Raw genomic sequence first — 23,796 nt, forward strand, 5'->3', positions numbered from 1 at the left:
ATAAATGCAAGGTTCTCCACCTTGGGAAGAAAAACCCGCAGCATTCTTATAGGCTCGACAGTGCTATGTTGGCTAGCACTATGGAAGAAAGAGACTTGGGGGTCATCATTGACCACAAGATGAACATGAGCCTGCAGTGCGATGCTGCGGCTAGTAAAGCGACCAAAACGCTGGCTTGCATCCATAGATGCTTCTCAAGCAAATCCCGGGACGTCATTCTCCCCTTGTACTCGGCCTTAGTGAGGTCACAGCTGGAGTACTGCGTCCAGTTTTGGGCTCCACAATTCAAAAAGGATGTGGAGAAGCTTGAGAGAGTCCAGAGAAGAGCCACGCACATGATCAGAGGTCAGGGAAGCAGACCCTATGATGACAGGCTGAGAGCCCTGGTGCTCTTTAGCCTGGAAAAGCGCAGGCTCAGGGCTGATCTGATGGCCACCTATAAGTTTATCAGGGGTGACCACCAGTATCTGGGGGAACGTTTGTTTACCAGAGCCCCCCAAGGGATGATGACTAGGTCGAATGGTCATAAACTACTACAAGACCGTTTCAGGCTGGACATAAGGAAGAATTTCTTTACTGTCTGAGCCCCCAAGGTGTGGAACAGCCTGCCACTGGAGGTGGTTCAAGCGCCTACATTGAACACCTTCAAGAGCAAACTGGATGCTTATCTTGCTGGGATCCTATGACCCCAGCTGACTTCCTGCCCTTTGGGCAGGGGGCTGGACTCGATCTTCCGAGGTCCCTTCTAGCCCTAATGAAATCTAGGAAAGTAGTCCTTGTACATGTGCTTTGGAAGGAGTCACTTGTGGTCATATTGCTGTTTAAGATTAACCCCATAATAAATTATGTACTCCAGCTCTCCTCTTGATCAAGCTGTGTTAATTTGGTCCTCTGTTACTGAAAGGATGGTATAGACTATGGTATAGACTCAGTAATTTGGTGAAGTTCCAAACCAAAAGTTCAGTTAGTGCAAGTAAAAGTATTTTATTGAAATTCATTTGACTTTATTTGACTGCTTTGTGACACATATTTCATTTTCCAGGAAAAAGGAATCCTTTCTCAGCCTTTCTGGTGTTCCTTTTGAATTGGAAGCTATTGTACATGCAGTTTTGATCCCTGAAATTCACCACTAACCTCTGGTGTTTTGACAATTGAATCCTCAAACTAAGCAGTTCTCAGTTTGCTGGGCTATTAGTGATTGACCTGTCTTATAGACATACTATTTCTTGTTCTGTGACAAAACTCTGACATGATCTTTTTTGCATTTTGAATTGTCTAAGGGCAGGTTTATACAGACAAGCATAGACATTACAGGGAAAAGGCCCATTAAGTATCTGGTTCATGGTCATAATTCCCTACAATCTGCTTTTTTTCTCACATGTGCCTTAAATTGTAAAAGGCAGAATGAAGGAAAAAAAGATGTTTTCAGAATCATGGCTACACATACCTGAATCCTGATTGGCACTGCTCAGGTGAAAGTTAAGTGTTAACCCTCTCATAGCCATTGGCGAATTGGCAGCAGTTGGTGGCTACTCAGCGCAAAGCTGCAACAAATTCTGTAGTGGTTGTGAAATGATTAATAATAATTTTGACTATGAAGGGTGAACTCTGTCTGCTCTCCCCCTGAAACTGGTAGAAGGAAGCGCAGCAGCCATCTTACAGCATTTCTATGCTTCCATCCCAACATAAAAAGTCAGTTTGCCCTTGTCGGACATGCACTTTAATTATGGAGGGCTGGTTTTGGGGGAAAAGGTGTGTGGTAAGTAAGTAAATATGGTCACATGTTTACCATACTTTGTTATTATGGCACCATAATCATTTTGTAGAAGGTGCTAGCTCAACTTCAGCATCTGATCCTGCATTATAATCACTACTGCAGACCAGAACTTCATTAATAGCAGTCTACATCAGTGGTGCTCAGCTTCTGGCCTCAGAGATTCCCATGCATCCAAAAATGTGGTGGTTGGAGAGTGGTGGCAGCATTAATTGCCACTCCCCTGCTGCCAGATTTCCAAACTCTTGGGGGAGACCTGTGGGATAGAGCTCTGTGTCCTGGATCATGCTAGTGAGCAGTTGGGCTAGCATGTGGGGATACACCTCAGCTGGGTCTGGGTGCATGAGATTGAGCTGGTGGCAGGGTGAATAAAAATCAGTGATTTAAAAAAAAAATAAAAAAATCAGATTTTTTTGATTTTTCTTTTAAAAATCATCAATAAAATACTACTTTTCTTTCATTTAAAAAATAACAGTTACAATTAAATCTCATCACAAACATGCTAAACCTACACTTATAGTCTCATAAAAATGAATTAATGGCTCTGTTACCCCCCCACCCCGAGTTATGTACCAATCAAACATGGCCATTCATTTCAGTTTTTTATCTCATGAAAATGGTTCTAGTCTGTCTGTCCAGCCTAACTGCCAGCTCTTGCTTCTTGAAAGTCCTGGGCTTTCAGTTTCCGTTTCTCAGCAGATTAAAGTCACATGTTCAAAGACACAGGCTGGATAGGATTGTGGTTGTTCTGTGCTTACATCGTGGTGGAGCTGGGCCAAGCAAGGCAGAGGAGTTAGAGACAGAGAGACAATATAGGAAAGGAAGGAGGCAGAGTAGAAAGGAACATTGGAGTGGACTAGAAAGAAAAAGGGAAGACATTATTCAGTAGTACACACACAGCTTCCTATATATTCCCTTACACTTTTGCCACAGAAAAACTGCCATGGCTTCTGGGTATAAGAGAGACCCTATCTGGGAATATTTTGAAGAAATTCCTTCTCTGGGTAAAAAAGAAAAACGCATCAAGTGTAAGCAGCGCAAGAAGGAGATGCAGGGCCTAGTTGCAAGAATGAAACATCATAATGAAAACTGATTATTGGGAGAAAATGATGTGGATGAAGATGTGGATATGTCTGAAGAACAACAGTTGATGTTGATCAACTGGTTAGTAAATTAAACAATTCACTTTGCAAATGCATTATTCTTCAAGACTGTCTTTATGTCTTTTAGTATAAGTGTGATTTAACAAGTAAATTCCCAAGCAGTTTGCTATGTTGGATGTTGCTAGAAAAGAAAGTTTAGCTTGGCTAATCCTTACGGCTTCTTTAATTAGTTAACTAGGTTTAGAATCTATCACCCAAGTTTACGGTACAGAAAGCTGCAGTAAGAGAAATCTAGAGTGACAGTTGCCCCGGGTGTCATTTTCTTATTTTATATTACATAATACATGCCCCTTATTTTGGAACATCATGGCCCTAGACCATAATGGTGATGCCATAAGTCTATTCCCTATTTTACTTCATCATAACTCAGCTCTCCCAAAGGAACCCCATCCTATACTTGTTTTCTTAAAAAACAGAAGTGCCAGTGAGTTCAATGGGGCTTACTTCAAAATTAAGTGCACTCTAAGTGCAGTCAGTCTTAGCTTTTTTGGTAATTTGGAATTTGAGCTCCATCCTTGGAGAAAAAAATGTAAATGATTAACTCAATAATAGAGTAAGAAGAACTGAGAAGAATGACTATTCAAAAATCATTTTTGTTTCAGGATCCCATTTAAACAGTAGAGACTTTGACTGTCTACCTGCAACAACTTCAGAGTCATCCGTTAGTACTTTTAGCAACAGTGCTGCAACTAAATGTATTCATCCAGTAAAACCACCACCATGGATCACTGCACCACTCCTTCAGCTCATGGGGCCAGAAGGTTGGACACCACTGATCTGTATAAACCCTGTGGTAGTAGATTCCATACTGAATCAAGGCTGTAGTTCTTCAACATGAGTAATTCAAATGCATATAGGTAAGATTACTGTTCAAGGACAAACCAAGCACTTCTAAGCTATTGAATAGGCAGTTAAGGATTATCTTTAACCTGTCCAGAGCCTCAGTGGTTACTAATGCAGATTCTGGGAAGTTCCTCTGGCTGCTATCCAGCTCAGCACAGATGGTAGTACATTTTTTCCTTCCATCAATTTCTTTGTTTGCTGCAGCTCTTCATGTGATCCTGAAGAAAGGCAGCTTCTGGCATCTGTTTTTCTAAAAATTCTTAATCCTCAATGGCAGTTTAGCTGAGAGCATGTAATCTTGAAACAGAAGGTGGAAATGCGCTCTGTAGTAACTCAGTTCTCGTCCACTGTATGATCAGTTGTTTCACATGCGAAGTATCTTCTGGGCTGGTGAGGAAACTGGTCCTACTGGCCCATGGTACTTTGCTGTCCTCTTTGTGTGGTCAGTGTAGTTTTTGGTGTATGTGAGGGCCTTGTCATAGTCTGTACTGCAGTAATTGCTTCAGGCAGTGTATATTCCCTGGAGTCCTTGATGTTATAGGAAGGATGACCATAGGCTCATTCTGTGGCAAAAGCTTGACTAGGTTTATTACCTACAAAGCATCTACTTGTTAACATGCATCGCCAGTGGGTTACACGGTCTTAGCTCTGGGTGCTTGGGGTAATATACTGGCACAACTCACATAACAAATGCATCCCCTAGGCCAAATACAAAGTTCCAAGGATTTCCAGTTCCCCTATTATACACTGATCAAAACAACTTTCTGCTTGTATCACACATGTCCTGTACCATGTTCTTAATAAGTATTAAAACATCTTTACCAGATCATCGTATTTCCTGTTTAAATCATACACCTTCTTGTACATGTCATCGTTATCTTGTGTTATTTAGACCGTCCAGTACCAGCCTTACTGATCAACGTCATGATGAATTTGTATAGTCTACTCCTGTGTGCACATTTCCGCTTCAGCCTCTATAAGCAGTTTGTGAATCAGTAATGTTTTTAGTGAGGCCTATTTTGGTCAATGCTTCGGTAGAGCCTGTATGTGAGCAGTATATATACTGATCAGTGCTCCAGCAAGGTCTACGTAATGTATTGCTAGACCACATGGGAAAACAGGAAACTGCAGAACCATCTTTATTTCCTCATAATCTTAAAGAAGGTGAAACAGTACTTGAAGGTGAAGATGACGCCTTACCTGGTAGACAGCAGACAAGAGGATCACTCTGTCCATGGCACCTTTTCTGTCAGAATTTTTTTAGTTGCTAACATATTTCCTCAGCTGTTTGTGTCTGCTGTTTTGGCCCCCTCAACTAATTCTAGTAGAGGACATGATGGTGAAGTGGAGAAACCTATCTACAAAAAGGGTTGACACTATATCTATGTAATAGCTAATTTGTAAACTATTTATTTCCTTAAAACATTACATCCCATGGAATTATGCAATTATGTGCCTGCACATGATCTCATAATATCGCGTAATTCCCTGGGGTGTAGGTGGTGAGTGAAAAGGGGAGCTTCTGCCTGCGGGGTGTAGGGGTGTGTGTGGGGTTTGTAGGTAGGTGTTGGCTCTTCCACCACATGCCCCTCACCCCATGGTACACAGCCCCTGTTGCCAGCAGCAGCTGGCAGCGGGCCCTCGGGGCACTCCTGGATGGTGCAGGCAGAGCCCCTGGCAGTGTACGGCTCTGGTGAATCCTGGGGGCTGCACGTGACTATCATCCGCAGTGCTGTGATCCACATGTCCTGGCATGGAGCCAGCCTGATCTTGTTTGAAGGCGTGCACCAGTGGGCTGGGCTGAGCTGGCTCTGTACTGCCATGTACAGCCCTCAGGATTTGACAGAGCTGTGCATCACCAGGGGGGCTTTGCCTGCTGCAGCCAGGAGTGGCAACCTGTTGCTGCTGCTGGTGGCAGGGGCTCTGCAGGTGAGGGCATGTGGCATGGAGCTGTGTGTGGTGGGTGGGGGGGGTGCATGGTGGGGTGGACTGTGCACGGTGGGGTGCATGTGATGGCAGGGTCTATGCACGGGGTGGTATGTGGTGGGCAGGAGCTGTGCAGAGGGGGTGTGTGCTGGGGGCTGTGCATGGGGGGGCCATACCCCCCACAAACTGCACACACTCACACATCTCATTTCCTTCTACGACCAGGTGACCTATCACCTGGACAAGGGAGAAGAGATTGATGTCCTATATCTTGACTTCAAAAAAGCCTTCGATCTGGTTTCCCATGATCGCCTCTTGGAGAAACTGGCCAGTTGTTGCCTTGGGTCCTCCACGATCCACTGGCTGGAAAATTGGCTCTGGGGTCGGACCCAGAGGGTAGTAATCAATGGAAGTCGCTCATCATGGTGTCCGGTGAGCAGTGGGGTCCCCCAAGGCTCTGTCCTTGGACCCATACTGTTCAACATCTTCATTAATGATGTGGACACTGGAGTCAGAAGCGGACTAGCCAAGTTCGCTGATGACACCAAACTTTGGGGCAAAGCATCCACACCGGAAGACAGGCGGGTGATCCAGGCTGACCTGGACAGGCTCAGCGAGTGGGCGGACAAGAATCTGATGGTGTTCAACGCCGATAAATGCAAGGTTCTCCACCTTGGGAAGAAAAAACCGCAGCATCCTTATAGGCTCGGCAGTACTATGTTGGCTAGCACTATGGAAGAAAGAGACTTGGGGGTCATCATTGACCACAAGATGAACATGAGCCTGCAGTGCGATGCTGCGGCTAGTAAAGCGACCAAAACGCTGGCCTGCATCCATAGATGCTTCTCAAGCAAATCCCGGGACGTCATTCTCCCCTTGTACTTGGCCTTAGTGAGGCCGCAGCTGGAGTACTGTGTACAGTTTTGGGCTCTACAATTCAAAAAGGATGTGGAGAAGCTTGAGAGAGTCCAGAGAAGAGCCACGCACATGATCAGAGGTCAGGGAAGCAGACCCTACGATGACAGGCTGAGAGCCCTGGTGCTCTTTAGCCTGGAAAAGCGCAGGCTCAGGGCTGATCTGATGGCCACCTACAAGTTTATCAGGGGTGACCACCAGTATCTGGGGGAACGTTTGTTCACCAGAGCACCCCAAGGGATGACAACTAGGTCGAATGGTCATAAACTACTACAAGACCGTTTCAGGCTGGACATAAGGAAGAATTTTTTTACTGTCCGAGCCCCCAAGGTCTGGAACAGCCTGCCACCGGAGGTGGTTCAAGCACCTACATTGAACACCTTCAAGAGCAAACTGGATGCTTATCTTGCTGGGATCCTATGACCCCAGCTGACTTCCTGCCCTTTGGGCAGGGGGCTGGACTCGATGATCTTCCGAGGTCCCTTCCAGCCCTAATGTCTATGAAATCTATGAAATCTCTTCATAACCGCCCATAAACTCCATGCACACCCACGTCTCCCACACCTTCAGAATCCCCCCATGCCACCTCACAAATTCCCCCCCACACCCTCTGCACACAAGTACCCACATGTATTTCTAAAGAATTTTCAAATAGTGTTATATTTAGTTTAATTTGTAAAAATATAAAGTAAGTTTGCATAATTTTGATTTTTTTTTCAGCTGGTCACTGACAGTGGGGCCAATATAGTTAAGGCAGTCCATAATACCAACTTTATTGGCATCTGCTGTGTGGCACACAAGTTCCACCTCATTGTCAGGGACACCTTTGAGGGAGACAAGGATGCTGGTGATGGTGCCAGCACCACCAGCAAGCTCATTTCCAAATGCAGGAAGGTGGCAGCCTCCTTCCACAGAAGCATCCATGGGGGCAAAATGCTGCAGGACAAACAAGCACAGCTGAACATTTTGCAGCACAAAATCATGCAGGATGTGGAGACTCGGTGAAACTCCGCATATCTGATGCTCAAGAGGCTGGTGGAGCAACAGAAGGCCATCCATGAGATGGCCTTGCTCAGGGAGATTGGGATCAGCAGCCCCCTTAACAGAGCTGAGTGGGATACCATGTCTCAGATCTTGGTGGTCCTCAAGTCCTTCCTCAAAGCCACCGAGACCCTCAGCACTGGCAATGCCCTCCTTAGCCAGGTGATCCCCATAGCGAGGGAACTTCAGAGCCAAATGGAGAGCTTCCAGCGGATCAATGTTCCTCATTCCATGGCTTGCTGGTTGCAGCGAAGTTGTGAGATTCCAGGTAAGCTCAGCTTAGCTGCCTGGGATGCCAGCTTTTGACAGATGAGTCTATGAACTGCACTTCATCAACCTCCGAGGTACAGAAACTCATGGACTCAATATAGACGTTGGAATTCTGACACACTACAACCTACCAGACATCTGACTCCCCAGGTACCTCCACTTTTACCTGTGCTGCTACATCCCCCTTTCCCCCAGCCTGTCCCTCATTCCCTGATGCCTCCATTTCCATTTTCACTGACTGGCTTTCTTGCCTGCATTGCATGCCAGCCTCTGGCTTCTTTACTATTTCTTCCATCCAGGAACAGCACATACACCAACTGCAGGTGCTTCCTCAGCCTGACAAAGGGTTTTTCAACCTGAAAGCTTGCTAAGATATATTTCTGTAACTATTCAGTTGGTCTACTAAAATATACCAGATTAGACTGATCCAAAGAATCTTGTCTTCCAGTGCCATGCCCTTAGACCAACACCCCTAGCACCTGTCCCCGGTCAGCTGACCAGAAGGACGAAGGGCCCTGGACACATCTAAGCCCCAGGGCTGGGGCTGGCAGGGAGAGTTCTCTGGCAGCTGCTGGATGTGTGGGCCGGGAGCGGTCCGAGGCTTTTGGGGGCGCGCAGCGGGCTGTGGCCAGCAGCCCTGGCACGTGGGCCAGGGAATTCGGCACGGCGGACTAGAATTAGGCACGGACGCGTAGAGGTTGATTAAAGATTATTTTACTTACACCGTAGATGGTTGCGGTGCAGGCAGGAAAACTTGCTTGCGTTGCAGTTACAGATAGAAAAGAAGAAGAGTGGACAAGAGTTCTAACCGCGAACTCTGGTCCAAGGCCGGCTGAGAGCTCTAGAATTGCGAGCCCATCAAACCAACCAGACGAAATAACCCGAGAAGAGCTCTGGATACCACGATGAGAGTCCGAAAGGTGACTCTCCACGAAAGCACGCAGGGAAGGGTACGTCGAGGGATCAGGCAGCGACGGAGAGAGGCTAGAGGTTGATCAGGCCCCTGTATCCTTCTTAAGGCACACGCTGCGTTCATTAAGTTCCACAGCACGCTTAGAGTTCTTCACGAGATGTGAAGTCCTCCTTCTCCTCCAACTTGGGTGGAAACCGCTCAAGCCTCTTATACGGCTAGCAAGCCAATCGCTAGCTGCCACGTGGGAATAATTTAGAAACAGCCAATAGTGGGACACAAATTTACATATGAATGGCTGGAACTCCTTTGCACCGGGGTTTTCTCTATGCAACTGAGAATTGCACCATGCAAAGAAAGCTCCTCGTGGCAGGAAATAATTCTGCAGTGCCGAAGCACACACAAAATCATACCCTTTGGGTCATGACACTGGAAAAGAAGCTCCTGCAGGAGAGGAAAGAGAGACTGTGACAGTTTGGCTGCCTGAGATGCTGCTGGTGCTACTGTGCTGTTCACTAAGTTATTACCTGTTGTTATTTAAAGTGGTGGACCGAGCTGAGGCTGTAGGGTAGGAGGCCCTGTACACTACCATGTCATGTAGAGGCCCCAGCACCAGTGACAGTGTGCCTTAACACACACAAAGTTACACATCATGAGTTTTTTGCTTGTCAGCAACTTGAGGTGCAGTTTCCCAGAAACTCCTGCACCTATCTCCTTGAAACTTAACAGGCTTCATGCTCTCAGAAGGGGATACCATCCCTGCTGTTTTCATCCATATCTGCCAAAAAATTACAAAGTTATAGGCAGTTTCATGCTTCCCCATTAAAGCCTACGGGCGAAATGTCAAAACAGCAAAACAGTTTCGACTAAACAAAACAGAACAGAGGTTTTGAAATGAAATGAAACTCAAAACGAAACACTGTCCTGTTGAAACAGTAAAATGGAAGTCTAAGGGAAACAGTGCCCTCTCGCACAGCCCTAATGGCCAGGCTGTCAGCTCTATTGCGCAGGGCTCCCCCTGGTGGTGCATTACTTTGGCCAAGTCCCAGGGAGCTGCATGAGCCATGGGAATCCCTGCAGCTGACCTGGCCTTGCTCTCTGCCACCACATGCAGCTCCCAGGACATAACCAGAGCCACACCAGGTGACTCCACCTGCCGCAAGCCATGAGTGCCCCAAAGGCCCACCGCCTGGTGCTGCTGACACTGGAAGCATGTGCAATGCACCATGCGGGGTGGAAATGTAGGGGAGGGCCCCACATGCATACCCCACCATACCCCCACACACCCCCACACCATACCCACTCCCCTCCCACACACCACTCACATACACCCCACAATCCCCATGCCCCCTACAATATACAAGATTGAGACTTTATTTTGAGCTATTATGCAATTGCCTCTACATATACTATGCAAACACACATGAATCAGGACATAATATTTTTTTAAATAAAATTAAAATATGTTATAATAGATGTTTGATTTCTCATTTATGATATGTATTTTTTCTGGTTCCAAGATGGCAAATCCCCCTCCCACAAGGAGTACTTCTTGGGGGAGGGGAGGGACTTCCAGTGGCAAAGACCAGGGGTTGGGTTGGGACTTCCAGTCCCAAATGGTGACCAGGGGCAGGGCACCTCTCAAGAGGCAGAGCCTACACTTGAGGCCCTTGACAGCTCACCAAAACTCAGGAAGTAGCCCTCCAGCTGAAATAATTGCCCATCCCTATACTACATTATTTTGTACTTGGCCTTGAGCAAAGAGCAGCATGTGAAAATAACCCAGCCAAAATGATGCTGTTTAGAGATCGTTTTTCCTGAAGGAGAGTCTCAGCTCTTTCAGTCTGGACATCATATGCACATAAGATTTTTTGATTCAGCAATGCTGAGAGGCTGAAGCCAAAGGCTAGAACGCTACACTACTGAAACAAGTAAACCTTAAAGCACCAATTAAGAACATTTATGTTCACCCATTTCAAAAGTATTTAGAAAATTAGATTTAAAATGCTGTCAAAAGCTACTGAGCTTTTCTAGGCATATCTATGATTATAAACAGTATTAAATAAACCCCCTGAAATCTTCTACATGGTGTAGGAATTTATGTACTATATGTAAAAATAACACTTCAAGAGAAGAAAAAAAATCCATTAATTGAGACTTAGATATACATTCTCTTAGATATGCATGTATTCATTCCTATTAAGTCAAAAGTATGCAACCACGCAAATTTTAGCTATGTATTTCAGAATAATTTAGATAGAATTTATATTTCATTTCTTTGACCAATTTAAAAAATGGTAAGCTGTTTTAAGCGCAGGTGTCACATTCTTTCAAACTCAGTCCTTTAAGGCATTCAGCGTTATCACTGGATGGAGCACTAAAGCTATAAACAGATGTTGTCAAATAAAGCAGATTGGCTGTGTTAGGATGTCTCCTGGAATCACTGATTTACTTCACTGGTGACAAAAAACATTGCAAATGGAGAATCTGGGATTTTTCTGTTTGCAGTGGTCCTGCAAGTTATGAAGATTCAGGGGCCTGACTTTGCAGGACAACAGAATCAGAATTCCTGAAGCACACAGCATCAGGACCCTGAAGCCCCAGGCATCCCTGTCTGGGACACCTGGAAAGCACAGGCAGCTCTGGGTTGCCTGCACTCTCCCACCAAAAGCCAAACAGCAAAAAAGCAGCACAAATTTATACCATCTATTGTCACAGCCACAATTTTGGGCATTTGTGGCAAGACAAGGGGCAGAGACAGGTTGGCTTTTTATGGTGGTACAAAGGTGACATTTATTTCCAGCCAAAATCATGTGCATGTTTTCATCCTATGATGGTATAAAGGATTTCCAATCGTGAAGCTAAGAAATGTGATGCATGTGCTTCCAGCTACTACTTGGAAATATTACTCTAAAATGGAGTTGTCCAACTGGCAGCCTGTGGGCTACATGCAGCACCCTCCCTCCTCCCCCCCCCCCCCCGGGTTAATTTGCAGCCCCTGGGCTCTCAGTCTGGGTGCTGCTCCCCCGCATTGTTTCTCCTGTTGCTGCCACTGGAGTCTCTGGGTTCCCCCTTCAGCTTCCAATTCGTACCCCTGCCCCAGGGGGCAAGGCTGGGCAGCCTGCAGAGCTGAGGGAACCTATGACCAGGGACCTGGGGATCCCATACTGTGCAGGGGTGCAGTGGAAGTTATCTGCTGCATGATGGCTGCCAGGCGCTGGAATGGGCTCCCAAGTGAGGTTGTGCTCTCTCCTACTTTGGGGGTCTTCAAGAGGAGGCTGGAGAGATATTTGGCTGGGGTGATATGACCCCGGCACCCGTTTCTGCCCGGGGCGGGGGGTTGGACCTGATGATCTGTTTAGGTCCCTTTCAACCCTAAGCACTATGATACATAGTGGACGTAGTCTTTCTAGACTTTAAGAAGGCATTTGACACTGTCTCTCACCCCATCCTCATCAATAAATTAAGTGATTACGGCATTGATGTCTGCACAGTTGGATGGGTAAAAAATTGGCTGATGGGGCGCACCCAGAGAGTAGTGGTGGACGGGTTGTACTCAACCTGGAGAGATGTGAGCAGTGGGGTACCCCAGGGCTTGGTCCTCAGGCCCGCACTGTTTAACATCTTCATCAGCAACTTGGATGAGGGGGTGGAAAGCACGCTGTCCAAGTTTGCTGATGACACTAAGATGTGGGGCAAGGTGGACACACTTGAAGGGAGAGAGAGGGCTGCAACTAGATTTAGACAGACTACAAAAGTGGGCAGATGAGAATAGGATGGAGTTCAACATAGACAAATGCAGGGTGCTGCACCTTGGGAGAAGGAATCCACAGCATACATACAGGCTGGGGAGTTTCCTTCTTGAAAGCACAGAGGCGGAAAGGGATCTCGGAGTCATTATTGACTCCAAGATGAACATGAGCTGTCAATATACTGGAATTGTGTTGGTATAGTCATGAAAATTTCTACTCATTTAACCCATAGACTGAAGGGTTTAAACTGATATATTGTTTGAGTTATTTCCTATTCAGGAAATCAACCATGCCTGTAGATTAGCCTCTAATGACTACTTCAATATTTTATACCCCAGGGAATTATGTGCAGAAAAATTCAAAATTATGTGCAGAAAAAAAAATCGCCTGGCACACTGGATCTAGCCCATGGGCTGTATTTTGCCTGCCCCTGTTTTAGTATCTAAAAACCATATTTTTTTTTTTTTTTTTTTGGTACATGGAGTGGATGATTTAAAATATGACCCATGGTTGTTTTATCTCTCTTCTTCTTCCCCCTAGAAATGGGTGCTGTGGAGTGTCTTTTTTATGGTTATGTTGATAACATACTTTAACAATCAAAATGTTATTAAATTGTGTGCTATAACCTTAGTTGTAAGCATATTTTTAGTGCATTATATAACCTGATATGGAGTATGCATTTTTAGGATGTAACTTTTGATCAAACTTACCAAAACTGTTAGGTAAGTTAAAAAAAAAAATAAACAAGCAAAAACAACTGCCACCCCCTGCCCAAAGTGCTAATGATCTTTTGAACTCAGCTAGTGTAGGTATATTAGATAAGAAAAGAAGTATTTGTAGGCCAATTAATGTTTTAGGTTGGAAGATAAGAATTCTAGGAACGAAATATTTTCCAGTCTTAAAACTTGTTTAATTTACATCTTCCAAGAAATGCTTAAGAAATAGTTTGGTTTGATTCTTTGCAGTCCTAGAGAAAAGGATTTCTCAAATGTTCCACCTTTTACTTTAGACTGTAAGTTAGAGCCATAAATACTCATGTTGGGAATAGACATGGAAATAAGCAGGGCTGTCCATTTTGTGCTATCATCCCAGAGTTAAGGTAAAGGAGGAAAAAATTGTCAGAAATAAACTTGCCTCGTGTTCTTTTTTTTTTTCTTCATGTTTAGCACTGTTTTTATTACCATTTGTATCCAAATCTAAGATGAACTTGAGTTTCAGTGACAACCTCCAATGTATAGATTATATACATGAAAAAATGATAAATTTGTTATAATTTTCCATGTATAGAAAATATTTATTGGAGGGTGTGGCAGGCTTGGGCAATCCACCTGGTGTCAGAGGTCCATTAGTGGTTGGATCTGCTTGCTCACAACCCCTGGTCTCTACTTTGCCTCTTACCTCTTGCCTGCCATGACTTGATCTTTAAGGGACCTTCCTAGCTTTGCCTAGTGCACTATCCTCTGGTCTTCCCTGCCCAAAACTCTAAGGGGTGGGCCTCACCTTTTAAGGCAGCCCCCAGTCAATCTTTAGAGGCAATAATTGGGATCTCCAGCTGCCCTCATAATCATGCTTATGGCTCACAGATGTTATCAGCTATCATTCCTGGGTGTCATCTTGCCTCAATACAGTCTATACTGCATCCTCCAAGTACTTGTTGGGGTCTTGGCCTTCTCAGGCTTTCACTTCTTTTTCTAGCTGGGCTCTCTCTGCCTAGGCCCACCACACCAGGACCCGGCTTATGAGCTCCAGATTCTAGGACCTTGACCCTGGTTTCGCCCCTTGCTGGGCTATGGCCCCTGGCTCTCTCAGCCTTTGGCTGCCTCTGACTTGCATCCTTCCCTGGAAGGATACTATGCCTTGGTGAGCCTCTGTGGCCTGCACACTTGCCCCTCCAGCCACATTCAGTCCACTGGTATAACTAACATAAAAGCAAGCTGCTGCTTTAATGAAACCTTCTTGCCTCCCTGGATACAATACAGCAACGGAAACAAAAGTGCTCCTGCTTTAACAGAAATCCTCTCATCCGGAGTACACAGATGTCGTAGGACGGGGCCTCAGTGTGCGTAAGCCGCCTCAGTGTCGTAAGCTGCCTCGGTGTGCGACTGCTCATGAGATTAGTGTCTGGGCCATGGATGTTCCTGGTGCCTATAACACCAGAGCTACTGAGTCTTTGCACTTCCCCAGAGAGCACCTTCTTTCACCATTGGCTCAGCCTGTTGCCCTCACTTTCTCTTGTTCTCCCCCTAATTTCCAGCTTCAGGCAGGGCTTATGTGTCCGAGAGCCCTTTCCCCCTGCTGACGGCTTGCCTTGTCTCACCCTGCTCAGGAGTTTCTCATCTATTAATTAAAGGGCAGCCTCTGTGCCTGCTGCTCCATTCTCTCGAAGTGGTAGGACCCTGGCTTCCTGACGTGGGTCCTTCTCTTTCAGACTGACTGCTCCAGTCCCTGTTTTTGTTTGTCTTTCCCTATCCAGCAGAGTACCAGTGTTAGGGTCCCCTGTTACCAAGGATTATTTTAAATTCTTCCCCCTTCCCCTATCCCTCACTGCTGTGATGGAGAAGGCTGTTTGAGTGAGATGAGCTGATAGAAGCCAGGAGGTAGAGGTAAATACAGTGCCATTTTGTAGTGACTTTTCCTTTTTACTTTAATAGCATCATCCAGATGTGAAAAATGGTTTTTCCTTTCTACAGAATGAATGCAAACATACATGCGTGTTTCACTTCTTTCTCTTGCACTGATTTTCTGTCTAAGCCAGTGCTATTAAATGATTTTGAACTTGTTTTACTTTCCCTTCTCGTTGAAATGTATTTTCATGTTTAATCACTAAAATGTAAGAAAACTTTCTGAAGCATTTATCAGCTACTTTTTCTTGATTCATTCAATAGGTTTCTCATATGAAAAACCCTCCTGGACGTAATTAACCTTCCTGTTTTTTGTTTTTGTTAGAATGGAACTGGAAATAATCATGAAAGTCATTAAACAAGGTAGAAACTTAATTCCAAAAGCTCCTTAATATTATTCTCTCTGATTTTCCTTGCTTATAGTTAGGGTATTTAGGATACATTTGTTAGGGTGTTTAACTTAACTGACCACTCAAATAATTAACAATAATTGGTTGCTTTACAGAGCAGAAATTTAGTCTATACATGATTAGCAGTTACTTTAAACAGTCTCCTAAGACATGTTGTCTGCAATATACAGGTAGAAATGTCAGCAAGTCCTTCCATGGCAGTAACACTTTTCAGTCTAGCAAAAGAAAGAACAAGAATTAAGAGGTTTTTTACTTCCCCTGTTCCCTTTCAGGTAATCTTACTGTTCTGAGAAATCTGTGATGCTACTTCAAGGACATAAATATTCAATCAAGCTTTGACATCTGTTGAATTTTTTTTACACTGCATTTTTTATGTAACAATTATATTTTATAATTAATAACTGACTTCATTGGAGCTTCCTGGTTGTACACAATGGAAGATTGTGGGCCTACAGTCTTATGTATTGTAAGGCCTTTGAGATGAGAATGATCTTTTTTATGTTATAATTTGTTTAGCACACTTCGGGCATAGTAACAGTAGCAGCAACAACAATACTAATATTAATCCAGGCTTAGAAAATGTGCACTTTTTTTTTTAGGGCAGAAGAGCCCTTGGTGGGCTCGCAAAGCAGCCTTTGTTTGAAGCATATAGCAAGATTTCATATGATAAAGATTTAGGTATCATTAACTAATTACCAAGAGTTTTTAGGATTTCTTTAGTATGTTTTAGTAGTTTTAAAATTTCTAACTGCACATACAATAAAACTGTCAATAGTAATAATTAAAACATTGATTTAGTTGCACTGCTATCTCTGGCAGTGAAAATACTGGGGTTCGCTGACCTGTCAACTGTAGAATTTGGCAGAAATATTGTTTGGTTAAGCTCAAACAGCAGAGATAGTAATAAATCATGCAATCATCAGTTCTTTTGTAATCCAGTACTTATTGAAGTAGGATATTAATGAAAAATGAATACTAGTAATTGGCCAACCTCCTATCTAAAAAAAAAATGAACATGCTAGATATTACTTTCTCATATAATTTGTTCAGAAATTTCTGTTGTTGAAATGTATGGTGAAAAAGCACTTCAGCAGAGCCTGTGTTTTTGATTAATGAGGTGAGCTGCATATTTGATAACCTTTTTAATTATGATTTGGGTTATATCCATTTGCTAGGAATACCTTACAATGCTTCTATTGATTCTGCTAACAGTTACCTTTCCTTTTATAAAATAATTGGTTTTATTTTTATAATATGTCTTAGTCTAAGACATTCTAGAAACATTGAAGACTTCATCTTGAATGCTCTACTTCTTGTCCTGTTGACCTCCAAGGTTAAGATAATAAGTAAGGGTGGGCTTTTCAAGTGTTCTTAGTAGTGGCCTAGGTCTGCATATTCTTTTGGCTTTAGAAAAATCCCATTTCTGTCTGTATTATATAGTTTTGCCTCTGTCAATTGAGTCTTGGCTATCCAAACCCTTGGTTATCTGCAGTGCTCCCCCCTTTGGTTTTGCTGATGTTGCCAAACCTCCAGGCTTCCCTGCCTTCCTTCAGCTTCCATTGCCTGTACCTACCCCTGGGGTTGGGGCAGAGCAGTGTAGCTTGCGGGGATGCAGGAGCCTGTAGTCATAGGCTTGGGGAGAGCTGGGGATCTGCATAGCATCTGTGCTGGTGCAGTGCAGTTGAAGTTGCCTCCTGCAGTGGGGACAGAGGGTGGCATGTAGCAAGGGGGTGCTGTGTAGCATGGCACAGTACGTCTGTTTGTGCAGTATGCTTCCATAGCATCCTGGATGCTTCCAGGATGCTGTTACCCTGTGCTGGTAGAGGCCTGTGGCGCAGGTGGGTTGTGGGGACTTATATGATCCTTTGGTGGGGTCAGGGGGGTTGTTCACATGGCATGGCATGCAGCCTGTAGGGCATGTAGCTGGGGGTCCTGTGGCTCCCAGACGCCCAGAAGTTGGACTTGTCTACATGTTGACTTTATGGAAATGGCAGACACCCCCCTCCAGCTTGCTCCTGCGGCCATACGGCCGAGGGCAAGCAAAAATCAGGGGCATCCAAACCCCAGGCCTCCGGGCTTGGACCTGCACGTTGCATACCCACCGAAGGATTTGGAAGTTTCTGAAGCCCCAGGTGGGGGTGGAGGATGCTTTCCAGTAGCAGGGCCAGGTATGGTTCTTGAATGTTTCGCATAGATTTGGAATTGATTTGGCTGATTTGACTTAAAAACAAAACAAAACAAAAAAGGCTGGATAACCCTGCTGTAACTAACCCAAACCAATTTTTCATACTGTTCTTTTTAAGCATTGTTTAGTACTGTGCTCTATGTTTGCTCTTCAGTTCCATACAATAGCTTGCAACTGTTTCAGTTATGCAAAGGACTTCTCAGCAGGTACTTTCCAAAGGAGTTTGGATAATCAAGGATCAGTAATATCCTTCGTGTTAAGTACATTTTGATGGCAGTTGCAGCATTCTATTTGAAGTCACAGATTGCAAGACTAAGGGATTAGATATATCCTACATAGACAGAAGATCTTAAACTTGCCTGCCAGGGTTGTTGGGGGAGGCAGTACAGAAATTACTTTGGGGAATTTGACATGATCTGCCATTTAGAACAGTTTCTGCTTTTCCAGCAATTTACACATACCGTATATAAACTTATTGTCTTGATTTTCTCGCTAGTTAAGAAAACATTTTCATTTTCTAACTTAAGGGAATTTATTATTACTTGAAACCCATACTTTTAGCTTCAGAGATATGAATTTGCTAGTTAAAGCTTTCTCAGCTAAGTCAATTAATTTATTCTAATTCTTTTTCAGCATATTTAATAATTTAATTACTGTAGTTCTTAATATTTAAGAAATGTTATTCTGTTTCTTCTTAAGATATGGGATGCTGTTGATACAGGCCGCTGTTTAAAAACTTATTCCTGTCACTCTTGTGCTGTTCGAGCTGCTCAATGGTCTTTATGTGGAAGAAGAATTCTCAGTGGAGGTTTTGATTTTATGCTTCACTTAACAGATGTTGAAACAGGTAAATGTCATTTATAAGCATATTTGTAATGCTGTTTGCTCATATCCCCTAAGTCTTCATCAATACCTTTGGAGGATATTTTTATTCTCCCATAAAGCATATAAGTGTCCCCCCCTCCCCCCCCACCGGCTGAAATGATTAAAATATCCACAAATGTGGTTAATGTTATCCAGAGTTGCAATTCATAAATTGGTCTGCTACTTCCCAGTGGTATGGAGAATGTATGACTCTTGGTTACCTCAGTGATGCACCATTAGAACATCTGTCTCCTTTCATATCATCATCAATTTAGATTTATATTTCATCCTATACAAAAAGACTCAGGGTGGCTTACAGTAAGACAAGCAACCCACAATAGACTTCCCCAGTGACACCCTAAAACTTGAAAACTCCACTACACCACAGCTGCTCCTGCTTCCCTGTTTATCACCCACAGGAGCAAACACTTCATACCACCCCAACCATGTTTTTCAACCGCTGTTCACATTTAGGTGTAGAAGACCTCTTCCTGCTGCTTTATAAAGGTAGGAGTCCATGTTTATTCAGTAACACATATGCTTAACTTTCAGGTTGACTTCAGTGAGATTTATATATGCAATTAAAGGAAATACATGCTTAAATGTTTTGCTTAAAAAGACTTAAATAGGATTAAATCATGTGTTTAAAGGTGATGAAACAAAAACCGCACTTTGCTGAATTGGTGTCCTAGAGATGTAAATGCTGCACTTGTAACAAAAGTAAAAACGTTGGGTGAAGTTCTTACATAGTAATTTGTAGGGTTCTGGATTTGAGTGGACTTGGCTGTCGTTACCTTGTCACTCTGCTTTTCAAAATGTCATTTACTTCCTATGCTGCTTCAATAAATTGAGAGACATATTTAGATGATCTCTCCATATTCTTTTTTAGCACATGATCATCAGTCCTGTGATGGTATCCACTTTCACAGAGCCTCTTTGACTAGGTACAGGCATTCAAAAAGCCTAAGATAGAATTGACTTAAGTTACTGGTTTTCTGTAAGTGACATAGTTTAGATTGATAATGAAGAGAACACACGTTCACCCTTTGGTGGGGGTGGCAAGTTTTTAGACCAAATTCTGCCATTTTTAGACCAGTCCATGTGTGTTGAACTTCTGTTCTGTTACAGGTATAGACCAGTTTTTGATCATTCATACCTGTAAAAGTGTAATGTCTGTACCTGGCCATTGAGTTCCATGGGGCTGTACTGGGATGTAGACTTTACCTGTCTAAGTAGAATTGCAGGATTAGGATGTAAGAAAGTACCATACCTGATTCATTCTAATAAACTATTGCCATTTAATCTACATTGAAATGAGTTGAACTCTTTTAAAATTAATTCCTTTTGCATGTATATAATTTTATATTGAAAAGGTTATAAATGCAATTCTTGGTCATTTTAAAAATAGCATCTATATATTTTTTTGCTATAAAATTAAAAAGCACTCTGCAAACTAAGATCTGATGCTTGTTAGAGAGCAGAAGAGCTGCAGATTAAGAATGTAGTCCTGTTACAATGAATTAGGAGTATGGCCAAAAAGATGTCTCAGAATTGTTCATACAAATGTTTAAAGAGAAGGTTTCTGTCTGAGAATTGACTTCTCAAGATTTGTCATGCTATGTGAATTTAAATTTGATCATGGCTACAAAGGGTTGCTGTATTTTAAGAATATAAAAACACATGTAATCTAAAATATTGAAATTTCTGGGGTATTCAAGCTTAATGCCAGTATAAATAAGTTTTAAACCACCTGTTTTGGTGGCAGTCTGTGGAATTAATGTACCCAAACCTTCATTTTTAAGAGACTTTATTAAGTTGCCTTCTTGTCTTTACACAATTTTATTTCAGAATATTTTCCTTGTCATTTTCATTGTAGTATGTAACTAGGTTTAAATGAACCAGATAGGTTTAATTTTCTCTGAAGTGACTGATTATAATGGGAATGTGACCCAAAGTAAATTTTGGTTTAGTTACACATTGCCCTTAGCAGGTTTTATATTTAGATCATAGCAAGAATTAATAGGACTTCGAAAGTTTTCTGAATAATCACAAGTTAATGCTGCAATGGTCTAAATATAGATCATAGTACTCTGGAGTCTTGAACCAGCTCCTGGCCCCAGGACTGAGACCTGAAAATCAGCTGAGTTTTGGGTCTCAGCCTTGAGGCCCCAAGGCTTCTGTGTGGCAGGGGTGGAGGACCATAAAGCTGTTTGTCAGCTTCCAACCTCCTTACCTCACTAAGCCTTGAACTAGTAAAGGGAGGCCAGTAAACAGCTTTGGGCTCCCATCTGGCCTCCCTCACATGGGAGTCTTGTCAGTTCAAGGTTCTTGTGTGATGCGGGGACCAGGAGTGACACCAGCATGGCATGGGAGCTGTTCCTGGCTCCTGCCATGAGCAGGAGCTGGTTCAAGGCTCCAGGTGCTGTCGTGGGGCTAAGACCTGTAAATCAGTTGATTCTTGAGTCTCAGTCTTGGGATTGGACGGGAGCCAATTTGAAGCTTCGTATGTGGTGTAGGGACTAGGAACACCCAGCCCCTGCACTACACGGGAGCCAGTTCAAGGCTCTGATGCAGTGAAGGGGCTGGGAGTGACACTGGCACAGCATGGAAACTGTTCCCAGCCCCCACACTGCACCAGAGACTTGAACCATCAAGGCTCTGGTGCAGTGGGGGCTAGGTGGGAGCCTGACAAAGCTGTTTGTTGGGCTCCCGACCTCCTTAGACACCAAGCCTTGAAACAGTGAGGCTCAGGTATGTGGAGGGGTGAGACCCTGACAAACAGCTTTTCAAGGCTTCCATCCTCCCTCCATCTCTGTACCAGATATTTGCTGGTTCAAGGCTCCAGTGTAGTAATGAGGCTGGGAGCCAGACAGACAGCTTTGTCAGGCTCCCCATGATCCCAAAAATGCTGATGGGAACTTCCATAAGGATAGGTTAGTGCAGCTCACCTGAATAAGATATATTATAGTGCCCATTGTGCTCAGTCCTGCTCAGCCCCAACTCTTTCAAGTCATGGTGAGCCTCTACACTGAATACATTGCAACTTCTTCTTCACTCGAAAAGGTGAGCTGCACCCTTCTTTCCTGTTAACAATGAACCCTGTTTGTTAACCAGCCTTAAATGTCTGGCAAACATCACTGAATGGGTCCCCAAAGAGCTTACTCAGAATCTTTCTGTCACCCCCCTCTCTCAGCCTGTCACATATGATTAGTGTGGCACCATTCTTTGTGAGTTGGAGCCAGATCAGGTTGCCCTGTGCCTCATCTGCACCTAAATTTAGGATCCCAGGACTTGTGATAAGAATACCAGGTTCCAGTCATGAGTGGGGACTAATTAGCACCTGGATCATTTGTGGGGGTATCTGGAGTACACTTACATACTGACCAGTGCTGCGCTTTGGGGTTATCATGGCTTGAAATACTGTTGTCTCTGTTGGGGCCCAGCCCAGTGAAGTATATGGTAAAGTATGAGCCTTTTGGCTTTGGACTAATATCATGCATAACTCAACTTTTTTTTATTCTAATACCCAGTGAATGGCATTGTATAGCAAAGGGTGGAGACTTGTCCAATGCACTGTGGGTGGGCCCCCTCCCACAAGAGTCTACTATAGCTTCCCAAGGGGAAGAACTCGGCTTCACGCTTCTTTTTTATGGGGATGGGGGATTTCTCCCTAGCTTGCTCCTTTGGCCTTTTGGCTAAGAATAAGCATGACTTGGGGGCACCGAACTCCAAAGCCTCTGGGCTTTAGGCCTGCACGTAGGATGCCTGCCATGGATTTGGGGGTCTCTGATGCCCCAGGCTGAAGAGTCTGGGAGGGAGGATACTTGCTGGTGGTAGCACCACACAGACTTGAATGATTGAGCTCTGCTCAGTCAATAGAATTTGGAACTGATTTGGCTAATTTGGCCTGACACACAAAATTAAAAAAGAACAAGTTTGTACTGTATATAAATAGAAGTGCTGCTTTAAAGTGTGTTTATAGAGTACCTGTGCTAAAACTTGCAGCAGTTTCAAAAGAGGCAACATGTATTAATTCTGGATGACCTAAGGCTATGGGTACCTGTAATCATTTCCATATATGCAAGTTACTACAGGTATGTTTATTTCTATGTCAGTGTTTTCAAATTTGCTTCTCACTTCCGTGTGTTCAGGGAGAGCAGAGTCTGACAGTAAGGAGCGGGGGAAGGGGCTGCAGGGAAAAGAAGTTGGGAGGGCAAGTAGAGGGCAAAGGGGCTACCTGACCCTCCAGATTTATTTTCCCTGTTGTAGGAGTGGGAAGAGGAAAAAATCAAGGCAAACCTCCAATAATTAGATTCTATATATGGAAAAGTATAACAAATGTATACATTTTCCAGATATAGAATCTAATTATTGTAGTTGTTTTAATATTCAGGGTCATCTTGTATCTGAGTAAATAAGGTATTAATAGTTCATATCTTCTACTTGCTTGACTTACAGAAATGAATCAACATTTCAAAAAACTCTTCCTTGGATTAATTATTTTTAGTATTTTCTTTCCTCTTTGGCTAATTTTAATAATAAAATATTGCTAGTGTTTAAGACCCTGACAGCAGTCTGTGGCAGTTTATCTGGTATTGAGTTCATTAAATGCAATCTTGTAAATGGCCTTTTTATTATTGGTTTTCAAATTGACTGTTTTATGTTGCTAATTGGCTGCTGATGCAACTATGTTAAAATATAAACTGTGTATTTCTAATCAGTTAAGATACCAAAGATTCCTAAATCCTTATTTCGAGAAGAGGGCAGTACTGGTTTTTGTGTTGATATCCAGTACCTCTGAAATCAAAGCCCAAGAATATTAGAAAAACAAACCTTTATCATGATACAGGTAACATGACCCATCCCTGCATACCCCATCCAAAACTTCTGTTTTTCTTGCAACTTGTAAAGTTGCCCTGTCTTTGTCATTCATTTCAGTAATTCTTTCAAAGAAAGCAAATATTTTGCTTCTGGAATTCAAATTAGCTTGATATAAAAAGCCTTATTTTCATTTGAAAAACATGAAGCCAGCTATGAGACTCTGATTTACATTAATTCACAGAATCATTCATTCCTCCCTACTCTTCATCACTGCTAAGATGATTTCTTCTGTGATTAACTT

At 43.4% G+C, this 23,796-nt stretch overlaps 1 protein-coding gene across 2 annotated transcripts in view; it reads left to right on the top strand.

Moving 5' to 3' along the window:
- The window catches only part of WDR25 (WD repeat domain 25), a 180,340-nt gene that overhangs the window by 81,639 nt on the left and 74,905 nt on the right, over positions 1 to 23,796 (top strand). The window contains exons 3-4 of one of the 2 annotated variants that reach the window (XM_059723221.1): positions 18,510 to 18,657; positions 19,149 to 19,181. In XM_059723221.1, the coding sequence (XP_059579204.1) occupies positions 18,510 to 18,657; positions 19,149 to 19,181 (181 nt within the window). The remainder of the gene's footprint in view (positions 1 to 18,509; positions 18,658 to 19,148; positions 19,182 to 23,796) is intronic. The other variant, XM_014596390.3, reaches the window with a different exon arrangement.

The sequence above is a fragment of the Alligator mississippiensis genome, chromosome 2, assembly GCF_030867095.1.
Source record: "Alligator mississippiensis isolate rAllMis1 chromosome 2, rAllMis1, whole genome shotgun sequence".
NCBI lineage: Eukaryota > Metazoa > Chordata > Crocodylia > Alligatoridae > Alligator > Alligator mississippiensis.